General features: G+C 37.0%; 1 protein-coding gene across 4 annotated transcripts in view; it reads left to right on the top strand.

The window, feature by feature from the left end:
- ADAD1 (adenosine deaminase domain containing 1) overlaps positions 1-21380 on the top strand; it is a 120859-nt gene that overhangs the window by 22042 nt on the left and 77437 nt on the right. For all 4 annotated transcript variants that reach the window (XM_043569066.1, XM_043569050.1, XM_043569057.1 and 1 more), the window contains exons 7-10: positions 1606-1729; positions 4089-4259; positions 6046-6275; positions 19133-19370. In XM_043569066.1, coding sequence (XP_043425001.1) covers positions 1606-1729; positions 4089-4259; positions 6046-6275; positions 19133-19370 — 763 coding nt within the window. The remainder of the gene's footprint in view (positions 1-1605; positions 1730-4088; positions 4260-6045; positions 6276-19132; positions 19371-21380) is intronic.

Below are 21380 nucleotides of genomic sequence, written 5' to 3'. Positions count from 1 at the left end.
ATCTCAGATCTGATTATTCTTTTTCCAACTACCCTTCATTATTTGAGTCTTAAGTCATGATTTCTAGTTTCTTGGACCCTACATATAGCATTTTCCACATAAAGGAGTGATCTTAAAATGTAACCCAATACGGTTTTCACTTCCTTACCTCAGTAGCTTCACCACAGCTCCTGGGTAAAATCCACAAATCCTTAGCATGTTTTATGATGCCTCTTTCTCTAACCTCATCTTATGCCATTCCCTTCACTCTTTACTGGAGCAGCTGTACTGGTCTGTCTTTTAACTCCAGTACCTTTTACTTCCTCATGTTGCTCACTCCTCATACTGAAACTTAAATTTCAGTTTCTTTTTTTTTTTTTTTTTTTTAATTTTTTTTTTCAACGTTTATTTATTTTTGGGACAGAGAGAGACAGAGCATGAACGGGGGAGGGGCAGAGAGAGAGGGAGACACAGAATCGGAAACAGGCTCCAGGCTCCGAGCCATCAGCCCAGAGCCTGACGCGGGGCTCGAACTCACGGACTGCGAGATCATGACCTGGCTGAAGTCGGACGCTTAACCGACTGCGCCACCCAGGCGCCCCTAAATTTCAGTTTCATAGGGAGGGATTCTGCAACTAGTTTGCATAGGGTAACCTCTCCCCCCCCCTCCCGAAACGCACTCTTTCTTACAATAAGAATGTAATCATTCTTTACATTTGCCCCATATTTTTTCTCCTCAAAGCATGTATCACAGTTTATGGTTGGTCTTTTTTTCTGTCTCTCCTATTAGAAGCTTCATGAGGGCATATCTTGCTCAATATTTTATTCTTACCATCAACCTCAGCACCTGGAACTTGGTAGGATCTCAGCTGCTTTTGTTGAATTAATGAAAGTCCTTTAGGTATTTGCAAATGTGAAATTGAACTTTGTCTGAAAGACTAAGACTAGAGATTTTTTGAAATCATCAACAGAGGTAAAAGATTTTAAAAGCACAATGTTCAGAAGAGAGTATCGAGAGAAAAGAGAGCAATGAGTTTTGTGACTAGGCTATAGAAAGGCCTCATAGGATGTGAAAGGAAAAAAAAATTGTGTAATTTGAGCATAGAGTTTCAAGGAAATCTCAAATGAGGTACAGCAAAAAGTAAATGGAGAAAAACTGTTAGAAAAAGCATAAGGTGCTTGTTTCTCTAAAAAAGCAGTTTTAGTAGAACAGAAACTATAATTTTATTTGTAGAGAGTTTGAGTATATTAAGAAAAAGAAGCCACTATGTGTAGATAACTTGTTTAAGGCAGAAATAGAATGGCCAGTGAAATCTCTAATAAGCCAAACAAATCTAGATGTAGAAGAAATAGACGGAAGTTTTCAAACTAAGGATATCTAATGATTCTGTTGATTGTAGTAAAAGTTTAGATGAACTATCATAAAATACCTGAATTTTTAATTGAAATTATTGAACTATTAAAAAATTAGTTCTTAGAAGACTCTCAAACTCTTACTTGAAATTGTGTAATTTTTGCATCTCTTTGGTCAATATATTTTAGTAACTTTAAAATGGTAAGGTAGAGGTTGAACATAGGTAAGATGGAGGTGAAAATAACCTACTATTCTTAACCTTTTCCTTTCAGCTGGACAGCATGAAGTTGTAGCTATAGGCACAGGTGAATACAATTATAGCCAGTGCATTAAGCCAAATGGAAGAGTGTTGCACGATACTCACGCTGTTGTTACAGCAAGAAGGTCTCTCCTTAGGTAAGGTGACAAATATATTTAATGCTATCAAACATTAATGCTTTCAGCCCAAAGTAACCACATATCAGTGTCTTTATTTACAAATCACTGAGCCATGGATATGACATTCTTTTCCTTATTCAGGTCATCTGATTATTTCCATGTCATTTTTGAAAACCTTACTGTAACTGCAGTGTCTATAATCTGTGGATTTTAGTGGCTTCTATTATCAAGACCTTATGAGTCCATTTTAAGAGTCCTGCAACTTTTTTAATATGACATGTTTATCACTGATCAAAGTAATTAAGAGTATATAGCTTTAGATATGGACCAAGTTGGCTTGGTAATATTTCACCCCTAAATTAGCCATATTTACCCAAAGTATTGCCAGAAAACAATAAGTTTCCATTCATGAAGTCTATGCAAAGTTTACTATATAGCAGAATATAGATAAGGTATTCTTTTTTTAAGTTGTAAGGTGCTTAATATAGTTGACATGTACAGTATTATACTATTTGCATGTTAGTTTGCAACACTCACTGCACCCACCACCACCATAGCAAATATGGTTACCATCTGTCACCATACAAAATTATTACAATATTATTGACTCTGTTCCCTATGCTATATTTTCATCCCCTGACCTATTTATTTTATAACTATAAGTTTGTATAGGCTGGCAGATCTTAAAGAGAAATAAGGGGAACTTGGATGGCTCAGTCAGTTTATCGTCCAACTCTTGATTTTGGCTCAGGTCATGATCTCAAGGTTCATGAGATTGAACCCCACATCAAGCTTTGTGCTAACAGCACAGAGCCTGCTTGCGATTCTCTCTCCCTGCCCCTCCCCAACTCACGCTGTCTCTCTGTGTCTCAAAATAAATAAACATTTTTTTTTTTTTAAATAGAGAAGGAAAAGGGCTGAGGTGAGGAGGCCTACTTTCTTCTTCCAAACTCATCAGTCACTCTGCTCCTTGTGAAAGGAGTTAATAGCAGGTAGGAGGGAGAAGTCAGGAAGGTTACTCATTGGAAGTCCCTTCATATGAAAACATGAAAAGTAAGAAATGTGTTACTTTCTCCAGTGTCTGCCAGATTTTTGTTCCATTAAGACATTAAGCTTACTTTTTATAAAACTTTTTTGTGGAAATATTCAAACACTAGGGAGAATAGGATAATGAGTTCCATCATTCAGTTATCAGCATTCTCATACCAATATCCAATGATCAGCATATCCAGTTATAAGCTTCCTTTTTGTTAATTAAAAAGAAAACTTTTTAAAATGTTTATTTATTTTTGGGAGAGAGAGAGAAACAGAACATGGGTGGGAGAGGGGCAGAGAGAGGGAGACACAGGATCTGAAGCGGGCTCCGGGCTCTGAGCTGTCAGCACAGAGCCCCACACAGGGCTCAAACCCACAAGCCATGAGGTCATGACCTAAGCTGAAGGACGCTTAACCAACTGAGCCACCCAGGGGCCCCCAGTTATCACCATTATGCATTTAATCTCTGCATCCTCATTTTTTGTTGGTGGTATTTTCTCTGCTAGAGTACTTGAAAACATATTTAGACATTAGTTTGTCTAAAAAACTTAAGCACGTATCTCTAATTATAAGGAAAGAATCCTATAATCTTAAAAGATAAGTTTTAGGGAAGTCCGTGAAGGTAATGTAACTCATTGTTCTCTAATCCCCATTGGTGCTTATTGAGTTATTTGACCTCTTTAAAATTATCTGATATGTGTATTTCTTCCCATGCTTGGCCTTGTTATATACTGGTGCTTAATTTTTCATTATTTCTGAAGGAAGTACTAAAATCATGTTTTTTATTTAATAAGCAAAATAATATTTGTCTCCTGATTTGATTAGTATTAGTTTTTCAGGAGATCGTTTCACTTCTATAACTTACGGTTTTCATTGTACTGTTCTGTACTCTTGTGTTTTTGTCTTCACAACCGCTAAGAAACAGGAACCACAGTTGTTTGTCTGTTTTGGCAGGAAGAGGAAATAGAAATAAGACAGAATATTGACACCTCATGCAGGAGGCTGAGAACAGAACTTGTGAGAAAAGGAGGAATCAGTGGAGAAATGTGTATTTTGCAGGACATGACAGTTGCAGACTCAAATGTGAAATGAGTGGAGTGGTAGTCAAGGAATGGTGCTTTAAGGCAAATCACATGGCAGACTGGGCTCCAGCTGAGGAGTTCTCATACAGTTTAACTCTTCATTAAATAAGACTAAAGTTATTTTAGGAGCTCTTATCAGGTATCAAAACTTTCAACACATAGGGAGAGACACTGCTCACAACACATATATAGATATGATACTTAAGATATATAATTTAAAAATTCTATTACTTGGTAAAGTTATAACCCCTTTATTTTAGGTACTTTTATAGACAACTTCTGCTCTTCTACAGCAAAAATCCTGCTATGATGGAAAAATCAGTATTTTGTACAGAGGCAGCTTCTAATCTACTCACTCTCAAACAGAATGTCAACATTTATCTCTATATGAACCAGTTGCCTAAAGGGTCAGCCCAGATTAAGTCACAATTGTAAGTATTATGGAAGTTATTTTTCAAAGCAGTGAGGATGTCTATGTCATACATTCTGAATACATAACAGCAATAGAACAAGTAACTTCGTATCTATCCTTGTTCTCCCTCTGCCTTGAGGTGTTATTTGTGGCTAGCTAGAGGCCACAGATTCTTTCTCCCTCCCCTCCACTTAATCTCCTCTACCTTACCACTTTCTTCCTATGCTGTTGAAAATTTCCTTTCAAGTTTGAAGACTTCATAAACAGTAGGGAAGCATGGATTTATGCACTCTTCACATGTTATTACAGAATCAAGAAATGCAGTTTGCTTTTCTGGTCGATCTGTGGCCAAAACTTCATTATCTTGATGAATGGGTAGCATCAGAAATTTAAACAGTACAGACACGCACAAAGGAGAAAGCAAAATTCACTTCAAGTCTCACCATATAGAGATAATAATGGTTAATATTTTGTTAAAAATTCTTACAGTTATACCTTTGAAAACAAGGGCAAGGAGTATTCCTGGAGAGAAAATTCAAGAAAAACTATTTTACATTTTTTTAACACATTTTATTGGAAAAGATCTTGAATACAAATTGTCAGGATTTTTTTTTTTCATTCTCTTTGTAGTTTAAAAAAATATTCATACAGAGAAAGAAAATAACTTAGGAACTGTGGTAGGAACAAAAATTAGGTATTCATTTGATTTTAAGGGACACAAAGATAGTAAAAAGAATTTATCTTTGCCAGAAGATCTAAATATGGTTAATTTATGTTTGGTATTAATCTTGTAGAACTATGTTACTCCATTCCTACCTTGCTTTGGTTTTGCATCTATTTCTGTTCGTGAAATTAAATGAACACTGGCAAGTTAAACATGTCTGAAAAAAATTCTATTATTTTAAATAATAAAATTTATTATTTTGAGAGAGAGCATGCATGTGCGAGCAGGGGAGGGGCAGAGAGAGAGAGACAGAATCCCAAGTAGGCTCCACAATGTCAGCACAGAGCCCGATGTGGGCTTGAACTCACAAACTGTGAGATCATGACCTGAGCCAAAATCAAGAGTCAGATGCTTAACTGACTGAGCCACCCAGATGCCCCCCCGTTCTTTTTTTATTATTTTTTTTATTTTTTTAATGTTTATTTTTGAGAGAGAGAGAGAGAGAGAGAGAGACATAGAGCACTAGTGGGGGAGGGGCAGAGAGAGGGAGACACAGAATCCGAAGCAGGCTCCAGGCTCTGAAGTGTCAGCACAGAGCCCTATGTGGGGTTTGAACTCATGGACTACAAGATTATGACCCAAGCCAAAGTCAGATGCTCAACCGACTGAGCCACCCAGGCACCCCACCCCCAGTTCTTAAGTACATAAAGATTTTTTTTAAGTTTTAATTTAAATTCCAGTGTAATATTAGTTTCTGGGGTGCAGTATAGTGATTCACAATTTCCATTCAGCATGCAGTGTTCATCACAAGTGCACTTCTTAATCCCTATCACCTATTTATTCCATCCCCCCATCCACCTACACTCTGGTAACCATCATTCTCTACAGTTAACATTCTGTTTCTTTGTTTGCCCCCCCCACCTTTTCTCACCTTTGCTCATTTGTTTTGTTAAAACACTAATTGAGCTTAAATTCCATGTCTGAGTGAGATCACCTGGTATTTTTCTTTTTCTGACTGACTTTCACTTAGCATAATACTCTCTAGCTCCATCTGTGTTGCTGCAAATGGCAAGATTTTGTTCTTCTTTATGGCTAATATTCCACTGTTTTTTTTAAAGGGATAAAACTTTTCTTTTTCTAGGCGTCTTAATCCACATTCTATATCTGCATTTGAAGCCAATGAAGAGCTGAGTCTCCATGTGGCTGTTGAAGGCAAAATTTATCTGACTATCTACTGTCCTGCAGATGTTGTTAATAGAGTAAGCAGTATGTCTTCAAGTGACAAATTGACAAGATGGGAAGTGCTTGGTGTACAGGGAGCATTGCTGAGTCACTTTATACAGCCAGTTTATATCAGCAGTATACTTGTTGGTGAGTGGGATTTCAGTACCTCCTGACCTCTTTTACTAAGTAAATATATTAATCAGTGTAAAACCAGATTTTTGCACTCTTGAGCCTTTATTTAAGGTAAAAAACACATTCACTGTTTTGTTGAGATTTTCATTTCATGGTAGCTTGTAATCATACTTAGTATAATATGACTTCTGCTTTCTTATCAGGAGGAGAAAAATTAATATTTTAAATTAGCCACTTAGATATATTATACCTTAGATACATTATACCTTGAACTTATACTTTTGTTTGCACAATATTTAATTATTTTTCCTTTTCTTTTAGAAAAAGGTGTTTCCTTGAACTTCTCAAATCTAAAAGTTTGTCTTTAGTTATCCTCGAAATAAGAAAAAATATTAAGTGCCCATTTTGGGTTTTTTCCTACCTTTTTCATGCATGTGGTTATGATCTGGATCCTTTAAATTGGTCAAATGAGTAGGAAGTAGCTAGAGCACAAGATAAATAACATGAATTAGCAATTTACTTCTTTCTGTGGTGGGAGGTATTACAGAATGCTGTATTTATATTTGAATGGTTGTTTCAGGCATTATTTCAATAAACAGTTTTGGGGCTCAGTTTTATAGTTTTCATAAAGCCCTAGGTATTGCAAAACTTTAATTCCCTTGTGAAACACTTTAAATTATACTGTTACTTGGTTCTTCTTTGCTTACCATTTTTAATAACAGTTGCATGTACAAGCTTTAGATCCTCACATGGGTAAAATTTTTGTTTTTAGTGGTACTATTTCTTATATTTTTTTCTTGTTTTTTTTTTTTTTTGTTTGTTTAAATATACCATTTCTTAGAAATTTCTCTTACAGGTAAAACTTTTTCAGTTCCATGTGTATATAAGATTCTGTATTTTCTTCCTATTTTTGTTTGGCTTTAATAAATTGTAAAAAGGAAAATGGTTATTTATTTTCTTTCTTTTTAATTTTCTAATATTAACCTTATTTTCTTTGTATAGGAAATACATTATTTGATTCATAATTCAAAAGATTCAGGAGGGTTTTCAGTAAAGCTTCCCTCCCATCCTAGTGCCCCAGGCACCCAATTTACTTCTGTGGCATTCATTGTTACTAATTTTTTGTTTTTCTTTCCAAAGATAGTTTATGCTTATAGAAATAGATGAATACATTCTTTCCCTTTTCTTCTCTTTTCTTTTCTTTTCTGTTTTGTATTTTATGTGAATAGATGATAACAGCTCATATTGTTTGCATCTTTTTTCATTTAATAATGTATCTTGGAAGTTTTTCCATGTTGAGTATGTAAAGAATTTCCTCATTATTCGTGGCTCACTGTGTAATATTTCCTTGTATAAATGTATTGTAATTTATTTAACCATTTTTAGGTTGTGGTAATTTTAGGTTGTTTGTAGGGTGTTTTTTTTTTGTTGTTTTTTTGGTTTTTTTGCCACTGCCAAAATGCTACAGTGAATGACCTTTTTATATTTATCATTTATGCATGTAAAAGTATATTACTAAGATGAATTCCTGGAAGTAGAATTGCAGGCAAAGAAGTATGCATTAGCAGTTTTGAAAAATATTACTAAGTTACCCTCCAAATCATATTGCCCATGGTAAATATGGCAGTGCCTGTTATTCTTACCCTCAAAAGTGCTTACTTCTAAATCTACTTTTTCCAAATACATATTCATATAGATGATACATTTCTTAGATTTACTTTAGTTACCAAGGTTCTTTGCAATATTTTCTTTTTAGTCAGGTCAGATACTCTCTCAGACACTTAAACTTTCCTCAATCTCCTTTAAGAAAGGCTCTTTTTCTTTTTGAATGTCTATTAAGTATCTAAGAATTATCTATGCTTTCTCTAGAATCACAGCTTTCTTTGACTCTGATGAAGAAGGTATTTTAAAATATGTCATTTATATGACATAACTCCATACTATATTTAGTTTCTCAAAAGGATGGATATAGGTTCTTGTAAAATTACTTGGAATTTAGCTAGTGGTTGGGGCGCCTGGGTGACTCAGTCTGTTGGGCGTCTGACTTTGGTTCAGGTCATGATCTCACAGCTTGTGAGTTTGAGCCCCACGTCGGTCTCTGTGCTGACAGCTCAGAGCCTGGAACCTGCTTTGGATTCTGTGTTTCCCTCTCTCTGTCTACCCCTCCCCCGCTCATGCTCTCTCTCTGTCTCAAAAATAAATAAACAATAAAAAACATTTTTTAATTTAAAAAAAAAAGAATTTAGCTAGTGGTTTAGGATAGGAACTTAAAAATTAAATCTTGTCATTTTGAGTTCATCTTGCACCTAGCAATGGGGAACACCAGGTAACGATAAAACACTATATAAGACTTTGTAAAATTGTTTCTGCTCTCTTTTCTTGGCATCTTTGTGGGACACATCTAAAGCTAACTGATGTTCTGTCTGGTATAGTCTAAATGATTTTAATGTGTATAAGTTTGTAACAAAGGCACATTTTTGGACTTCTTATGATCTCTATTTTGTGTCTGGTGGAGGAGGTAGGAAGTTTTGAGGCAGAGGAATATACATTTTAAAAGAGCACCATTGGGTGATTCTTATACAGATGATGTGAATGGCTCTTTGAGAAATACTCATTTAAAGTGTCCGTACACTAAAAGAATGTGATTTGGAGAGCTAAAAGAATCCTGAGTTCACTGAACTGTATTAGTAGTCTAGTATAGCTGCTCACTTAATAATAAACTCTTTTTATGTCATTCCTGATAGAGGATCATCTGACCTTAGTTTAAAAGCATCTAGTAATGTGGAGCATAGTATTTAAAGCCAATCTCTTCTATTAATTGAATAGCTCCAATTGTTTTAAAAACAAATTTCTCCGTATTTAGAATTGAAATTTACTTCCCTTTAATTAAATCTAGTTCTTTGAGAATAGTGACCTCATCCCATGCTCTTTTAATAAGTCTCATGAAAGTTTTTACAGTTCTTTATTTTGATTCTTAAAAACCTAATTTACTAGATCAGTTACCAATGGAGAGTATTATATTTTAAGACTTATTTAACATTTTAAAAAGTTTACAGAAACAAATTTTATGTTCTAGATATTGTCAGATATTTATCATTTTATGGTAGTATTCTTTTTCTTTTTTAGGAAAAAATCTTAGACTTGCATTTAAAAAGACATTTACTATTATTTGAATAGAAAGCAATCCAGACTAATATGGAAGAAATTTCACTTTGCTTAGGTACTTAAAAACAGCTGGATTTATATTTTCAAGGTTTTTAAGATATATTTTGCAAATTTGGTATTCTGTTAAGGTGAGGTCATCTGTCTAAACATTTCAAGAGTGTTTGTCCAGAGGTATTCCCATCCAGGAGTGCTTTTCATATGCTGATTTGAATTGTACATTTGGATTATAAAGAATACTAATTGCTGATTCCCTCCTACTGAAACTGTTTTAAACATAGATTTAAACATTTCATAACCTTAGAGATTATGTTACTCCTTTTTTTTTTTTTTTTTTTTTTTAAAGATCAGTGATTGGAGGTTCACAATGTTAATAAAAGACTTGCCCAAAATCATTCAGTTTGCCTATTGGCAGAGCCAAGACTCAAACCTAGTCATAACTTCTCATGCTGGTGCTTTTTTTTATTAAATTGAGCTCTGACAGCTTTGTCTGAGCATAGCCAGTGACTAGAATTTCACTGCTATGTCTCTTAAACTTGATGGTCTTGAAGGCAGATGGTATGCCACACTCATCTTGGTCTGGATTATGTTCCCTAGCACAAATGTAAATGTTTCATGAATAAATGGTTTGAGTCAGCATGTTTTATTGTTGAAAGTGCTTTTATTTTTCTACTTAAAACGTATTCTGCCTGGAACAGTTAAAAAATAATTTTTTTTTTAATTCTTTGCTCTTGTTACATTTGATGATCATCTGGGAAGCTTTTAAAATAATATGGGTATTAAGCATTGGTATTAATATTCCAATCCCTAGTGATTCTAATGTGCATCTAGAATTGATAATTATTGCTTTCTGGTAATCTAATCTTTTATATTCCTTTTTCATCAGGTATTTATTGAGCCACCTACTAAATGCTAGGTGCTGTGTACTATTGTGTTACCCTCAGGGGTGCCCTTTGTGTAAAATACAGAGTGACTGTTATGAATACACACACAGGATGCTTCTTGCCTTATGTCTTCTTCTAGCCACACATTTGTGTTTCACAGGAACGTGATTTGTTTTCTCCAGATGTTCTGTGATATATGGGTGGTGGTGGTAACAATGTAATGCTTCAGACTAATTACAATGTTCCAGATATGGTAGGAGCAGTGCACAGTTCTCTAATGTTTGATTTAGATACTTCATTCTTATTCATGCAGCTTCAGTTTTTATTAGCTACTTCAGGAACCATTTCTTTTTTTTTTTTTTAATATATGTAATTTATTGTCAAATTGGTTTCCATACAACACCCAGTGCTCATCCCAAAAGATGCCCTCTTCAATGCCCATCACCTACCCTTCCCTCTCTCCCACCCCCCCATCAACCCTCAGTTTGTTCTCAGGTTTTTTTTTTTTTTTTTAATTTATTTATTTTTGAGACAGAGAGAGACAGAGCATGAACGGAAGAGGGTCAGAGAGAGAGGGAGACACAGAATCTGAAACAGGCTCCAGGCTCTGAGCACTCAGCACAGAGCCCGACGCGGGGTTCGAACTCACATACCGCGAGATCATGACCTGAGCCGAAGTCGGACGCTTAACCAACTGAGCCACCCAGGCGCCCCTTGTTCTCAGTTTTTAAGAGTCTCTTGTGCTTTGGCTCTCTCCCACTCTAGCCTCTATTTTTTTTTCTTCCCCTCCCCCATGGGTTTCTATTAAGTTTCTCAGGATCCACATAAGAGTGGACAAATATGGTATCTGTCTTTCTCTGTATGGCTTATTTCACTTAGCATCACACTCTCCAGTTCCATCCACGTTGCTACAAAAGGCCATATTTCATTTTTTCTCATTGCCACGTAGTATTCCATTGTGTATATAAACCACAATTTCTTTATCCATTCATCAGTTGATGGACATTTAGGCTCTTTCCATAATTTGGCTATTGTTGAGAGTGCTGCTATAAACATTGGGGTACAAGTGCCCCTGTGCATCAGTACTCCTGTATCCCTTGGATAAATTCCTAGCAGTGCTATTGCTGGGTCATAGGGTAGGTCTATTTTTAATTTTCTGAGGAACCTCCACACTGCTTTCCAGAGCGGCTGCACCAGTTTGCATTCCCACCAACAGTGCAAGAGGGTTCCCGTTTCTCCACATCCTCTCCAGCATCTATAGTCTCCTGATTTGTTCATTTTGGCCACTCTGACTGGCGTGAGGTGATATCTGAGTGTGGTTTTGATTTGTATTTCCCTGATAAGGAGCGACGCTGAACATCTTTTCATGTGCCTGTTGGCCATCCGGATGTCTTCTATAGAAGTGTCTATTCATGTTTTCTGCCCATTTCTTCACTGGGTTATTTGTTTTTCGGGTGTGGAGTTTGATGAGCTCTTTATAGATTTTGGATACTAGCCCTTTGTCCGATATGTCATTTGCGAATATCTTTTCCCATTCCGTTGGTTGCCTTTTAGTTTTGTTGGTTGTTTCCTTTGCTGTGCAGAAGCTTTTTATCTTCATAAGGTCCCAGTAATTCATTTTTGCTTTTAATTCCCTTGCCTTTGGGGATGTGTCAAGTAAGAGATTGCTACGGCTGAGGTCAGAGAGGTCTTTTCCTGCTTTGTCCTCTAGGGTTTGGATGGTTTCCTGTCTCACATTCAGGTCCTTTATCCATTTTGAGTTTATTTTTGGGAAAGGTGTGAGAAAGTGGTCTAGTTTCAACCTTCTGCATGTTGCTGTCCAGTTCTCCCAGCACCATTTGTTAAAGAGACTGTCTTTTTTCCATTGGATGTTCTTTCCTGCTTTGTCAAAGATGAGTTGGCCATACGTTTGTGGGTCTAGTTCTGGGGTTTCTATTCTATTCCATTGGTCTATGTGTCTGTTTTGGTGCCAATACCATGCTGTCTTGATGATGACAGCTTTGTAGTAGAGGCTAAAGTCTGGGATTGTGATGCCTCCTGCTTTGGTCTTCTTCAAAATTACTTTGGCTATTTGGGGCCTTTTGTGGTTCCATATGAATTTTAGAACTGCTTGTTCTAGTTTTGAGAAGAATGCTGGTGCAATTTTGATTGGGATTGCATTGAATGTGTAGGATAGCTTTGGGTAGTATTGATATTTTGACAATATTTATTCTTCCAATTCATGAGCAGGGAATGTCTTTCCATTTCTTCATATCTTCTTCAATAACCTTCATAAGCTTTCTATAGTTTTCAGCATACAGATCTTTTACATCTTTGGTTAGATTTATTCCTAGGTATTTTATGCTTCTTGGTGCAATTGTGAATGGGATCAGTTTCTTTATTTGTCTTTCTGTTGCTTCATTGTTAGTATATAAGAATGCAACTGATTTCTGTACATTGATTTTGTATCCTGCAACTTTGCTGAATTCATGTATCAGTTCTAGCAGACTTTTGGTGGAGTCTATCGGATTTTCCATGTATATATCATGTCATCTGCAAAAAGTGAAAGCTTGACTTCATCTTTGCCAATTTTGATGCTTTTGATTTCCTTTTGTTGTCTGATTGCTGATGCTAGAACTTCCAGCACTATGTTAAACAACAGCGGTGAGAGTGGGCATCCCTGTCGTGTTCCTGACCTCAGGGAAAAAGCTCTCAGTTTTTCCCCATTGAGGATGATGTTAGCTGTGGGCTTTTCATAAATGGCTTTTAATGATCTTTAAGTATGTTCCTTCTATCCCGACTTTCTCAAGGGTTTTTATTAAGAAAGGGTGCTGGATTTTGTCAAAGGCCTTTTCTGCATCGATTGACAGGATCATATAGTTCTTCTCTTTTTTTGTTAATGTGATGTATCACGTTGATTGATTTGCGAATGTTGAACCACCCCTGCATCCCAGGAATGAATCCCACTTGATCATGGTGAATAATTCTTTTTATATGCTGTTGAATTCGATTTGCTAGTATCTTATTGAGAATTTTTGCATCCGTATTCATCAGGGATATTGGCCTGTAGTTCTCTTTTTTTACTGGGTCTCTGTCTGGTTTAGGAATCAAAGTAATACTGGCTTCATAGAATGAGTCTGGAAGTTTTCCTTCCCTTTCTATTTCTTGGAATAGCTTGAGAAGGATAGGTATTATCTCTGCTTTAAACGTCTGGTAGAACTCCCCTGGGAAGCCATCTGGTCCTGGACTCTTATTTGTTGGGAGATTTTTGATAACCGATTCAATTTCTTTTCTGGTTATGGGTCTGTTCAAGCTTTCTATTTCCTCCTGATTGAGTTTTGGAAGAGTGTGGGTGTTTAGGAATTTGTCCATTTCTTCCAGGTTGTCCAATTTGTTGGCATATAATTTTTCATAGTATTCCCTGATAATTGTTTGTATCTCTGAGGGATTGGTTGTAATAATTCCATTTTCATTCATGATTTTATCTATTTGGGTCATCTCCCTTTTCTTTTTGAGAAGCCTGGCTAGAGGTTTGTCAATTTTGTTTATTTTTTCAAAAAACCAACTCTTGGTTTCGTTGATCTGCTCTACAGTTTTTTTAGATTCTATATTGTTTATTTCTGCTCTGATCTTTTTATTTCTCTTCTTCTGCTGGGTTTAGGCTGCCTTTGCTGTTCTGCTTCTAGTTCCTTTAGGTGTGCTGTTAGATTTTGTATTTGGGATTTTTCTTGTTTCTTGAGATAGGCCTGGATTGCAATGTATTTTCCTCTCAGGACTGCGTTCGCTGCATCCCAAAGCATTTGGTTTGTTGTATTTTCATTTTCGTTTGTTTCCATATATTTTTTAATTTCTTCTCTAATTGCCTGGTTGACCCACTCATTCGTTAGTAGGGTGTTCTTTAACCTCCATGCTTTTGGAGGTTTTCCAGACTTTTTCCTGTGGTTGATTTCAAGCTTCATAGCATTGTGGTCTGAAAGTATGCATGGTATAATTTCAATTCTTGTAAACTTATGAAGGGCTGTTTTGTGACCCAGTATATGATCTATCTTGGAGAATGTTCCATGTGCACTCGAGAAGAAAGTATATTCTGTTGCTTTGGGATGCAGAGTTCTAAATATGTCTGTCAAGTCCATCTGATCCACTATCTCATTCAGGGCCCTTGTTTCTTTATTGACCGTGTGTCTAGATGATCTATCCATTTCTGTAAGTGGGGTGTTAAAGTCCCCTGCAATGACCACATTCTTATCAATAAGGTTGCTTATGTTTATGAGTAATTGTTTTATATATTTGGGGGCTCCGGCATTTGGCACATAGACATTTATAATTGTTAGCTCTTCCTGATGGATAGACCCTGTAATTATTATATAATGCCCTTCTTCATCTCTTGTTACAGCCTTTAATTTAAAGTCTAGTTTGTCTGATATAAGTATGGCTACTCCAGCTTTCTTTTGGCTTCCAGTCGCATGATAAATAGTTCTCCATCCCCTCACTCTCAATCTAAAGGTGTCCTCAGGTCTAAAATGAGTCTCTTGTAGACAGCAAATAGATGGGTCTTGTTTTTTATCCATTCTGATACCCTATGTCTTTTGGTTGGCGCATTTAATCCATTTACATTCAGTGTTATTATAGAAAGATACGGGTTTAGAGTCATTGTGATGTCTGTATGTTTTATGCTTGTAGTGATGCCTCTGGTACTTTGTCTCACAGGGTCCCCCTTAGGATTTCTTGTAGGGCTGGTTTAGTGGTGACAAATTCCTTCAGTTTTTGTTTGTTTGGGAAGACCTTTATCTCTCCTTCTATTCTAAATGACAGACTTGCTGGATAAAGGATTCTCAGCTGCATATTTTTTCTGTCTAGCACCCTGAAAACCTCGTGCCAATTCTTTCTGGCCTGCCAAGTTTCAAAAGAGAGATCAGTCACGAGTCTTATAGGTCTCCCTTTATATGTGAGGGCACGTTTACCCCTTGCTGCTTTCAGAATTTTCTCTTTATCCTTGTATTTTGCCAGTTTCACTATGATATGTCGTGCAGAAGATCGATTCAAGTTATGTCTGAAGGGAGTTCTCTGTGCCTCTTGGATTTCAATGCCTTTTTCCTTCCCCAGTTCAGGGAAGTTCTCAGCTATAATTTCTTCAAGTACCCCTTCAGCACCTTTCCCTCTCTCTTCCTCCTCTGGGATACCAATTATGCGTATATTATTTCTTTTTAGTGTATCACTTAGTTCTCTAATTTTCCCCTCATACTCCTGGATTTTTTTATCTCTCTTTCTCTCAGCTTCCTCTTTTTCCATAACTTTATCTTCTAGTTCACCTATTCTCTCAGACTCTGCCTCTTCAATCCGAGCCGTTGTGGTTTCCATTTTGTTTTGCATTTCATTTAAAGCGCTTTTCAGCTCCTCGTGAGTGTTCCTTAGTCCCTTGATCTCTGTAGCAAGAGATTCTCTGCTGTCCTCTATACTGTTTTCAAGCCCAGCGATTAATTTTATGACTATTATTCTAAATTCACTTTCTGTTATATTATTTAAATCCTTTTTGATCAGTTCATTAGCTGTTGTTATTTCCTGGAGATTCTTCTGAGGGGAATTCTTCCGCTTGGTCATTTTGGATAGTCCCTGGCGTGGTGAGGACCTGCAGGGCACTTCCCCTGTGCTGTGGTGTATAACTGGAGTTGGTGGGCGGGGCCGCAGTCAGACCTGATGTCTGCCCACAGCCCACCGCTGGAGCCACAGTCAGACTGGTGTGTGCCTTCTCTTCCCCTCTCCTAGGGGCGGGATTCACTGTGGGGTGACGTGGCCCGTCTGGGCTACTTGCACACTGCCAGGCTTGTGATGCTGGTGATCTGGCGTATTAGCTGGGGTGGGTAGGCAAGGTGCACGGGGGCAGGAGGGGCAGGCTTAGATCGCTTCTCCTTAGGTGATCCCCTTCAGGAGGGGCCCTGTGGCAGCGGGAGGGAGTCAGATCAGCTGCCGGAGGTTTGGCTCCGCAGAAGCGCAGAGTTGGGTGTTTGCGCGGAGAGAGGAAGTTCCCTGGCAGGAACTGGTTCCCTTTGGGATTTTGGCTGGGGGATGGGCGGGGGAGATGGCGCTGGCAAGCGCCTTTGTTCCCCACCAAACTGAGCTCTGTCGTCCGGGGGGCTCAGCAGCTCTCCCTCCCTTTGTCCTCCAGCCTTCCCGCTTTTCGAGCAGAGCTGTTAATTTCTGACCTCCCAGACGCTAAGTCGCGCTTGCTGTCGGAACACAGTCCGTCAGGCCTTCGCTTTTGCCAGCCAGAGTCGGGGGCTCTGTTTGGCCGGCGAGCCACCCCTCCGCCCCGGCTCCCTCCCGCCAGTCCGTGGAGCGTGCACCGCCTCGCCCTCCTTCCTACCCTCTTCCTTGGGCCTCTCGTCTGCACTTGGCTCCGGAGACTCCATTCTGCTAGTCTTCTGGCGGTTTTCTGGGTTATTTAGGCAGGTGTAGGTGGAATCTAAGTGATCAGCAGGACGCGTGGTGAGCCCAGCGTCCTCCTATGCCGCCATCTTCCCTCTCTCCTCAAAAAATAAATAAAAATTAAAAAAAAAAAAGCTGTCAATTCAGGTCTGCTTCAGTCTTTGATTAGATTTATTTTTTGACTTACCTTTCGAGTTTTATGTTGTTATTTTAGATGATTTTCAATAAATCAAACTTTTCCTATTATATGACATAATTTTAGAGCCGTATTTTTCCAGGAACAAGATTTAGTTTCAAGATAGAACCAAAACCACACCTCAGATTTAGTTAATAGTTAAAGCATACATATATAAGGGGGAAAAGTAAAATTTCTAGTATCAATATCTTTGATTTTTTCTATTAAATTATTGCTTTTATACCACCCTATTAAAACATCTAGTTGAAACAATTTGGTATTTAAGGAATCTTACATGGAATTTGACTTGCAGTGTTGTTGGGTTCTTTGTTTTTTTTTGTTTTTTCCTAAATATGTCTTGGTACCTTGGGCACAAATAGTATCCTTATCTTATTACAGTATGTCTTATTCTGTTTGGGCTACTACTCTGTTTGTGGCTACCCACCACAGATTGGGTGTCTTAAGCACCTAAACATATATTTCTCACACTTCTGGAAGCTAGACATTCTAGGATCATGGTGCTGACAGATTCACTGTCTGTTGAGGGCCTGTCTCCTGATTCATGGTTGACTGTTTTCTTACTGTGTCCTAATACTGTACCAGGGGTGAAAGCCTCTTTTATGAGGGCACCTCACAAAGGCCCACCTCCAACTACCATCACATTGGGAATTAGGTTCAACATATTAATTTTGTGGGGATACATTTAGTTTGTAGCACAGTATGTACTATATAACATTTTCTTTTGAATCCATGTCTTCTGTCCATTATAGATACAGTGACTATTCCACAGACCACAGACCTTCCTTCTTACCAGTATTTTATGTCCAAGCATCTTTTTTTGTGTGCCCAGCATATATTTATCCTAGACTTCATTTGTCAGTATTTCTTAATTTGGAATATTCAAAGGAGTGCTCAGTGTCTATCAGTAGATGAATAAAGAAGATGTGGTGTATACATACATTTGGAATATTATTCAGTCATTAAAAAGAATGAAATCTTGCCATTTGCAGCAACATGGGTTAGATCTAGAGGGTATAGGCTAAGCAAAATAAGTCCTAGAAAGACAAATATCATGAGTTTACTCTTGTGGAATTTAAGAAACAAGCAGGAAAAAAAAAAAAGACAAACCAGAAAACAGACTCCTAACTATAGAGAAGGTACATTGGAGGGAGTGTGAGTGAAATAGGTGATGGGGATTTTAAGAGTACACATCTTGATGAGTGCCAAGTAATACACAGAATTGTTGAATCACTATGTTAAATACCTGTAACTAATTTAACACTGTATGTTAACTATACCAGAATTAAAATGAAACACACACACACACACACACACACACAAAGGAGTGCTTAGAAAAAGGGTAACAAAAGCAACTCATGCTCTCTTTACATCATTTTCTAGATTCCAAGTAGTCATAATGAGTGCAAGACCAGTAGCCATCCATCTCAACAATTTCAGTGATACGGAAACAACTTTTTTCTGAAGTATTATCTAGTAGTTTATAAAATTTCTCTTGTGAGAACCTCTGACCCTCTAAGGAGAAAAGAGATCTACTTTAGAATTCTTAATTTTTAAATAGGAATGACTTGTTTAACTTCTGTTTTAAGTTTTCAGCCCATTATTTTATACCTTACTAATGACATTGCATCTCTTTGAGCTCTCTTTCAACAGTTATTTTAACCAAGAACTCCAAAGTTTTGATATTGGTCAAAATCTTAACCAGAAATGGCCATTCTTTAAATTACTTTGTGTTGTGAAACTGAACTATTACAGTACTAGAATAATTGTAATTTGTGGTCCTTAGATATAGAAAAGTAACTTACTCTCACCAACTATTTCTCAGCCACATTTATCTCATGTATTAGGTGTTGGTTTCATGCTGTCATCTGAGAAATCAAGACGAGTCAATTGTCTTTGGCAGAAACCTGTATAAAGTACTGGGATTTTTTTCTTTGGTTGCTTGCTTGTTTTCTGTTTTCTTTTTTTTCTGGGTCAGTTCTGGCTCTTCACTGGAATTTCAATTTTTTTTACTTTCTGTATTTTCTATAGATTCTTTTTTGAATAGAAATCATGACCTTGATACCTTGTCCTAATTCTGGTAAAGAATATGGAAACAGGTGCTAAGACAGAAGTAGGAAAGGAAAAGTAGCAAGATTAAAGATAGACTTTAGACTTTTTCCATTTTTTTTTTTTGGTGTATAGTCTTTTAATATTGAACTTCTTCTGAGTGTTTTGTTTTTACTTTTTAGGTAATGGGAATTGCAGCGATACTAGAGGTTTAGAAATTGCTATAAAGCAACGTGTTGATGATGCATTGACTTCAAAACTTCCAATGTTTTACTTGGTCAACAGACCTCATGTTAGTTTAGTACCTTCTGCATATCCACTTCAAACAAACTTGGAATATAAATCCCTGAGTCTGAATTGGGCACAGGGGGACATTTCTTTGGAGATTGTGGATGGCCTAAGTGGAAAGATCACTGAAAGGTTAGCATTTCTAATTTCTTTTAAAACCTCATATTAATAAGCAGGGCACTTGTGATGAGTACCGGGTATTATATGTAAGTGATGAATCACTAAATTGTATACCTAAAACTAATATTACACTGTGTCAACTAACTGGAATTTAAATAAAAATGAAAAAAAATAAAAAGTAAATTGTAATAGAAAATACTGTATTTATTAGAAAAGAACATCTGTACATAAATCTGTACATAAAAAGAAAAACTGTACATACAGTTTAAACCTGTGTTGTTCAAGGATCAGCTGTATTTAGAAGTGCAAGTGTAAGGGGCCCAGAAGTTAAGCTTCACAGTAAATCTCCCTCTGTCTATGCTATAATAAAAACAAAGTCCCTCCCAAAAGCACATATAAGCAAAATAATACATTTTAATACAGTTTTTAAAATTATTGTAACTTTTTTAGGTAAAAAATTTTAAATTATGAACAATGATGAGTGTGTTATCATTGAGTGTGACTATACTAATTTAAGGAGAAAAAAAAACTTTTTTTTTTTTCTGATGAGAAAACAGACCTGGAGAAGTTCTATAACTTACTGAAGTTACATAGTAAGTTGAATGGAGCCAGCATTCAAAATCAGTCTCCAGAACCTATATTTTTCTAAGTATCATTTCATGATTTTAAATACTTAATTTTTTTTTAAACATTTATTCATTTTTGAGAGACAGCATGAGCGGGAGAGCGGCAGAGAGAGAAGGAGACACAGAATCCGAAGCAGGCTCCAGGCTCTGAGCTGTTAGCATAGAGCCCAACCCAAGGCTCAAACTCATGAATTGTGAGATCATGATCTAAGCTGAAGTCAGATGCTTAACCAACTGAGCCACCCAGGCACACCTCATTTCATGATTTTAATTAGCACTGGAATCATATAATGTGTTTGTATTAAAAATTCATTTTCTCTTACTGAAGCTGAATTTCTGGATCTAAGGCTCAAGAATCTGTATATTTGATATGTGTTTTCAAGTATTACCTACTTACACTTAATTTTTTATTTTTTTACTTTTTATTTTTGAGAGCGAGAGAGACAGAGCATGAGCCAGGGAGAGCAGAGAGCGAGAGGGAGACACAGAATCCAAACTAGGCTCCAGGCTCTGAGCTTGTCCACATAGACCCCTACACGGGGCTTGAATTCAGGAACCACAAGATCATGACCTGAACTGAAGTCGGATGCTGAACCGACTGAGCCACTCAGGCGCCCCTATTACTTACTTACACTTAAATGTGAGAACTAACATACTATGTTATACTACCTTCTTGTAATAACCCTGTAGATTAGGTTGTATTGTTGCTCTTTTACAGGTAAACTGTCAAGTAGGTTAAATACCTTGTTTAAAGTCATCCAAATAGTCAGTGACACAGCTGGGATTCTGATCTGGACATTGTATTTCCAAAGCCCTTGTCTTTAGACACTATGCCTTTAGACATTTCTTTGTAACATCCCTGCCACTGATTGTCAAGCAAAGCTAAAACCCTTCTTTACATGTGACCATAGGTTTATACTGAAGTAATGAATAATGTTAAAAGTTTAAATGCTGGGGCGCCTGGGTGGCGCAGTTGGTTAAGCCTCCGACTTCAGCCAGGTCACGATCTCGCGGTCCGTGAGTTCGAGCCCCGCGTCAGGCTCTGGGCTGATGGCTCAGAGCCTGGAGCCTGTTTCCAATTCTGTGTCTCCCTCTCTCTCTGCCCCTTCCCCGTTCATGCTCTGTCTCTCTCTGTCCCAAAAATAAATAAACGTTGAAAAAAAATTAAAAAAAAAAGTTTAAATGCTTAATCTTGCTTTCTTTGTGAAAGATGGATTTAAATCAAGACCACATACAAATATTTCTTGGTATGAACTCAGTCAAGCATTCTGTTGATTACTTCAACTAATGTGAATTAAACTATTGCTTTGCATCATCAAAAAGTAATATCACTGTTAATTATGAACAAATTATACACATAAAAACAAAACAAATCTTCGATAAAAGACATTTAAAA

Source organism: Prionailurus bengalensis, chromosome B1 (assembly GCF_016509475.1).
Source record: "Prionailurus bengalensis isolate Pbe53 chromosome B1, Fcat_Pben_1.1_paternal_pri, whole genome shotgun sequence".
Lineage (NCBI taxonomy): Eukaryota > Metazoa > Chordata > Mammalia > Carnivora > Felidae > Prionailurus > Prionailurus bengalensis.
This window is presented reverse-complemented; position numbering and strand designations above follow the sequence as displayed.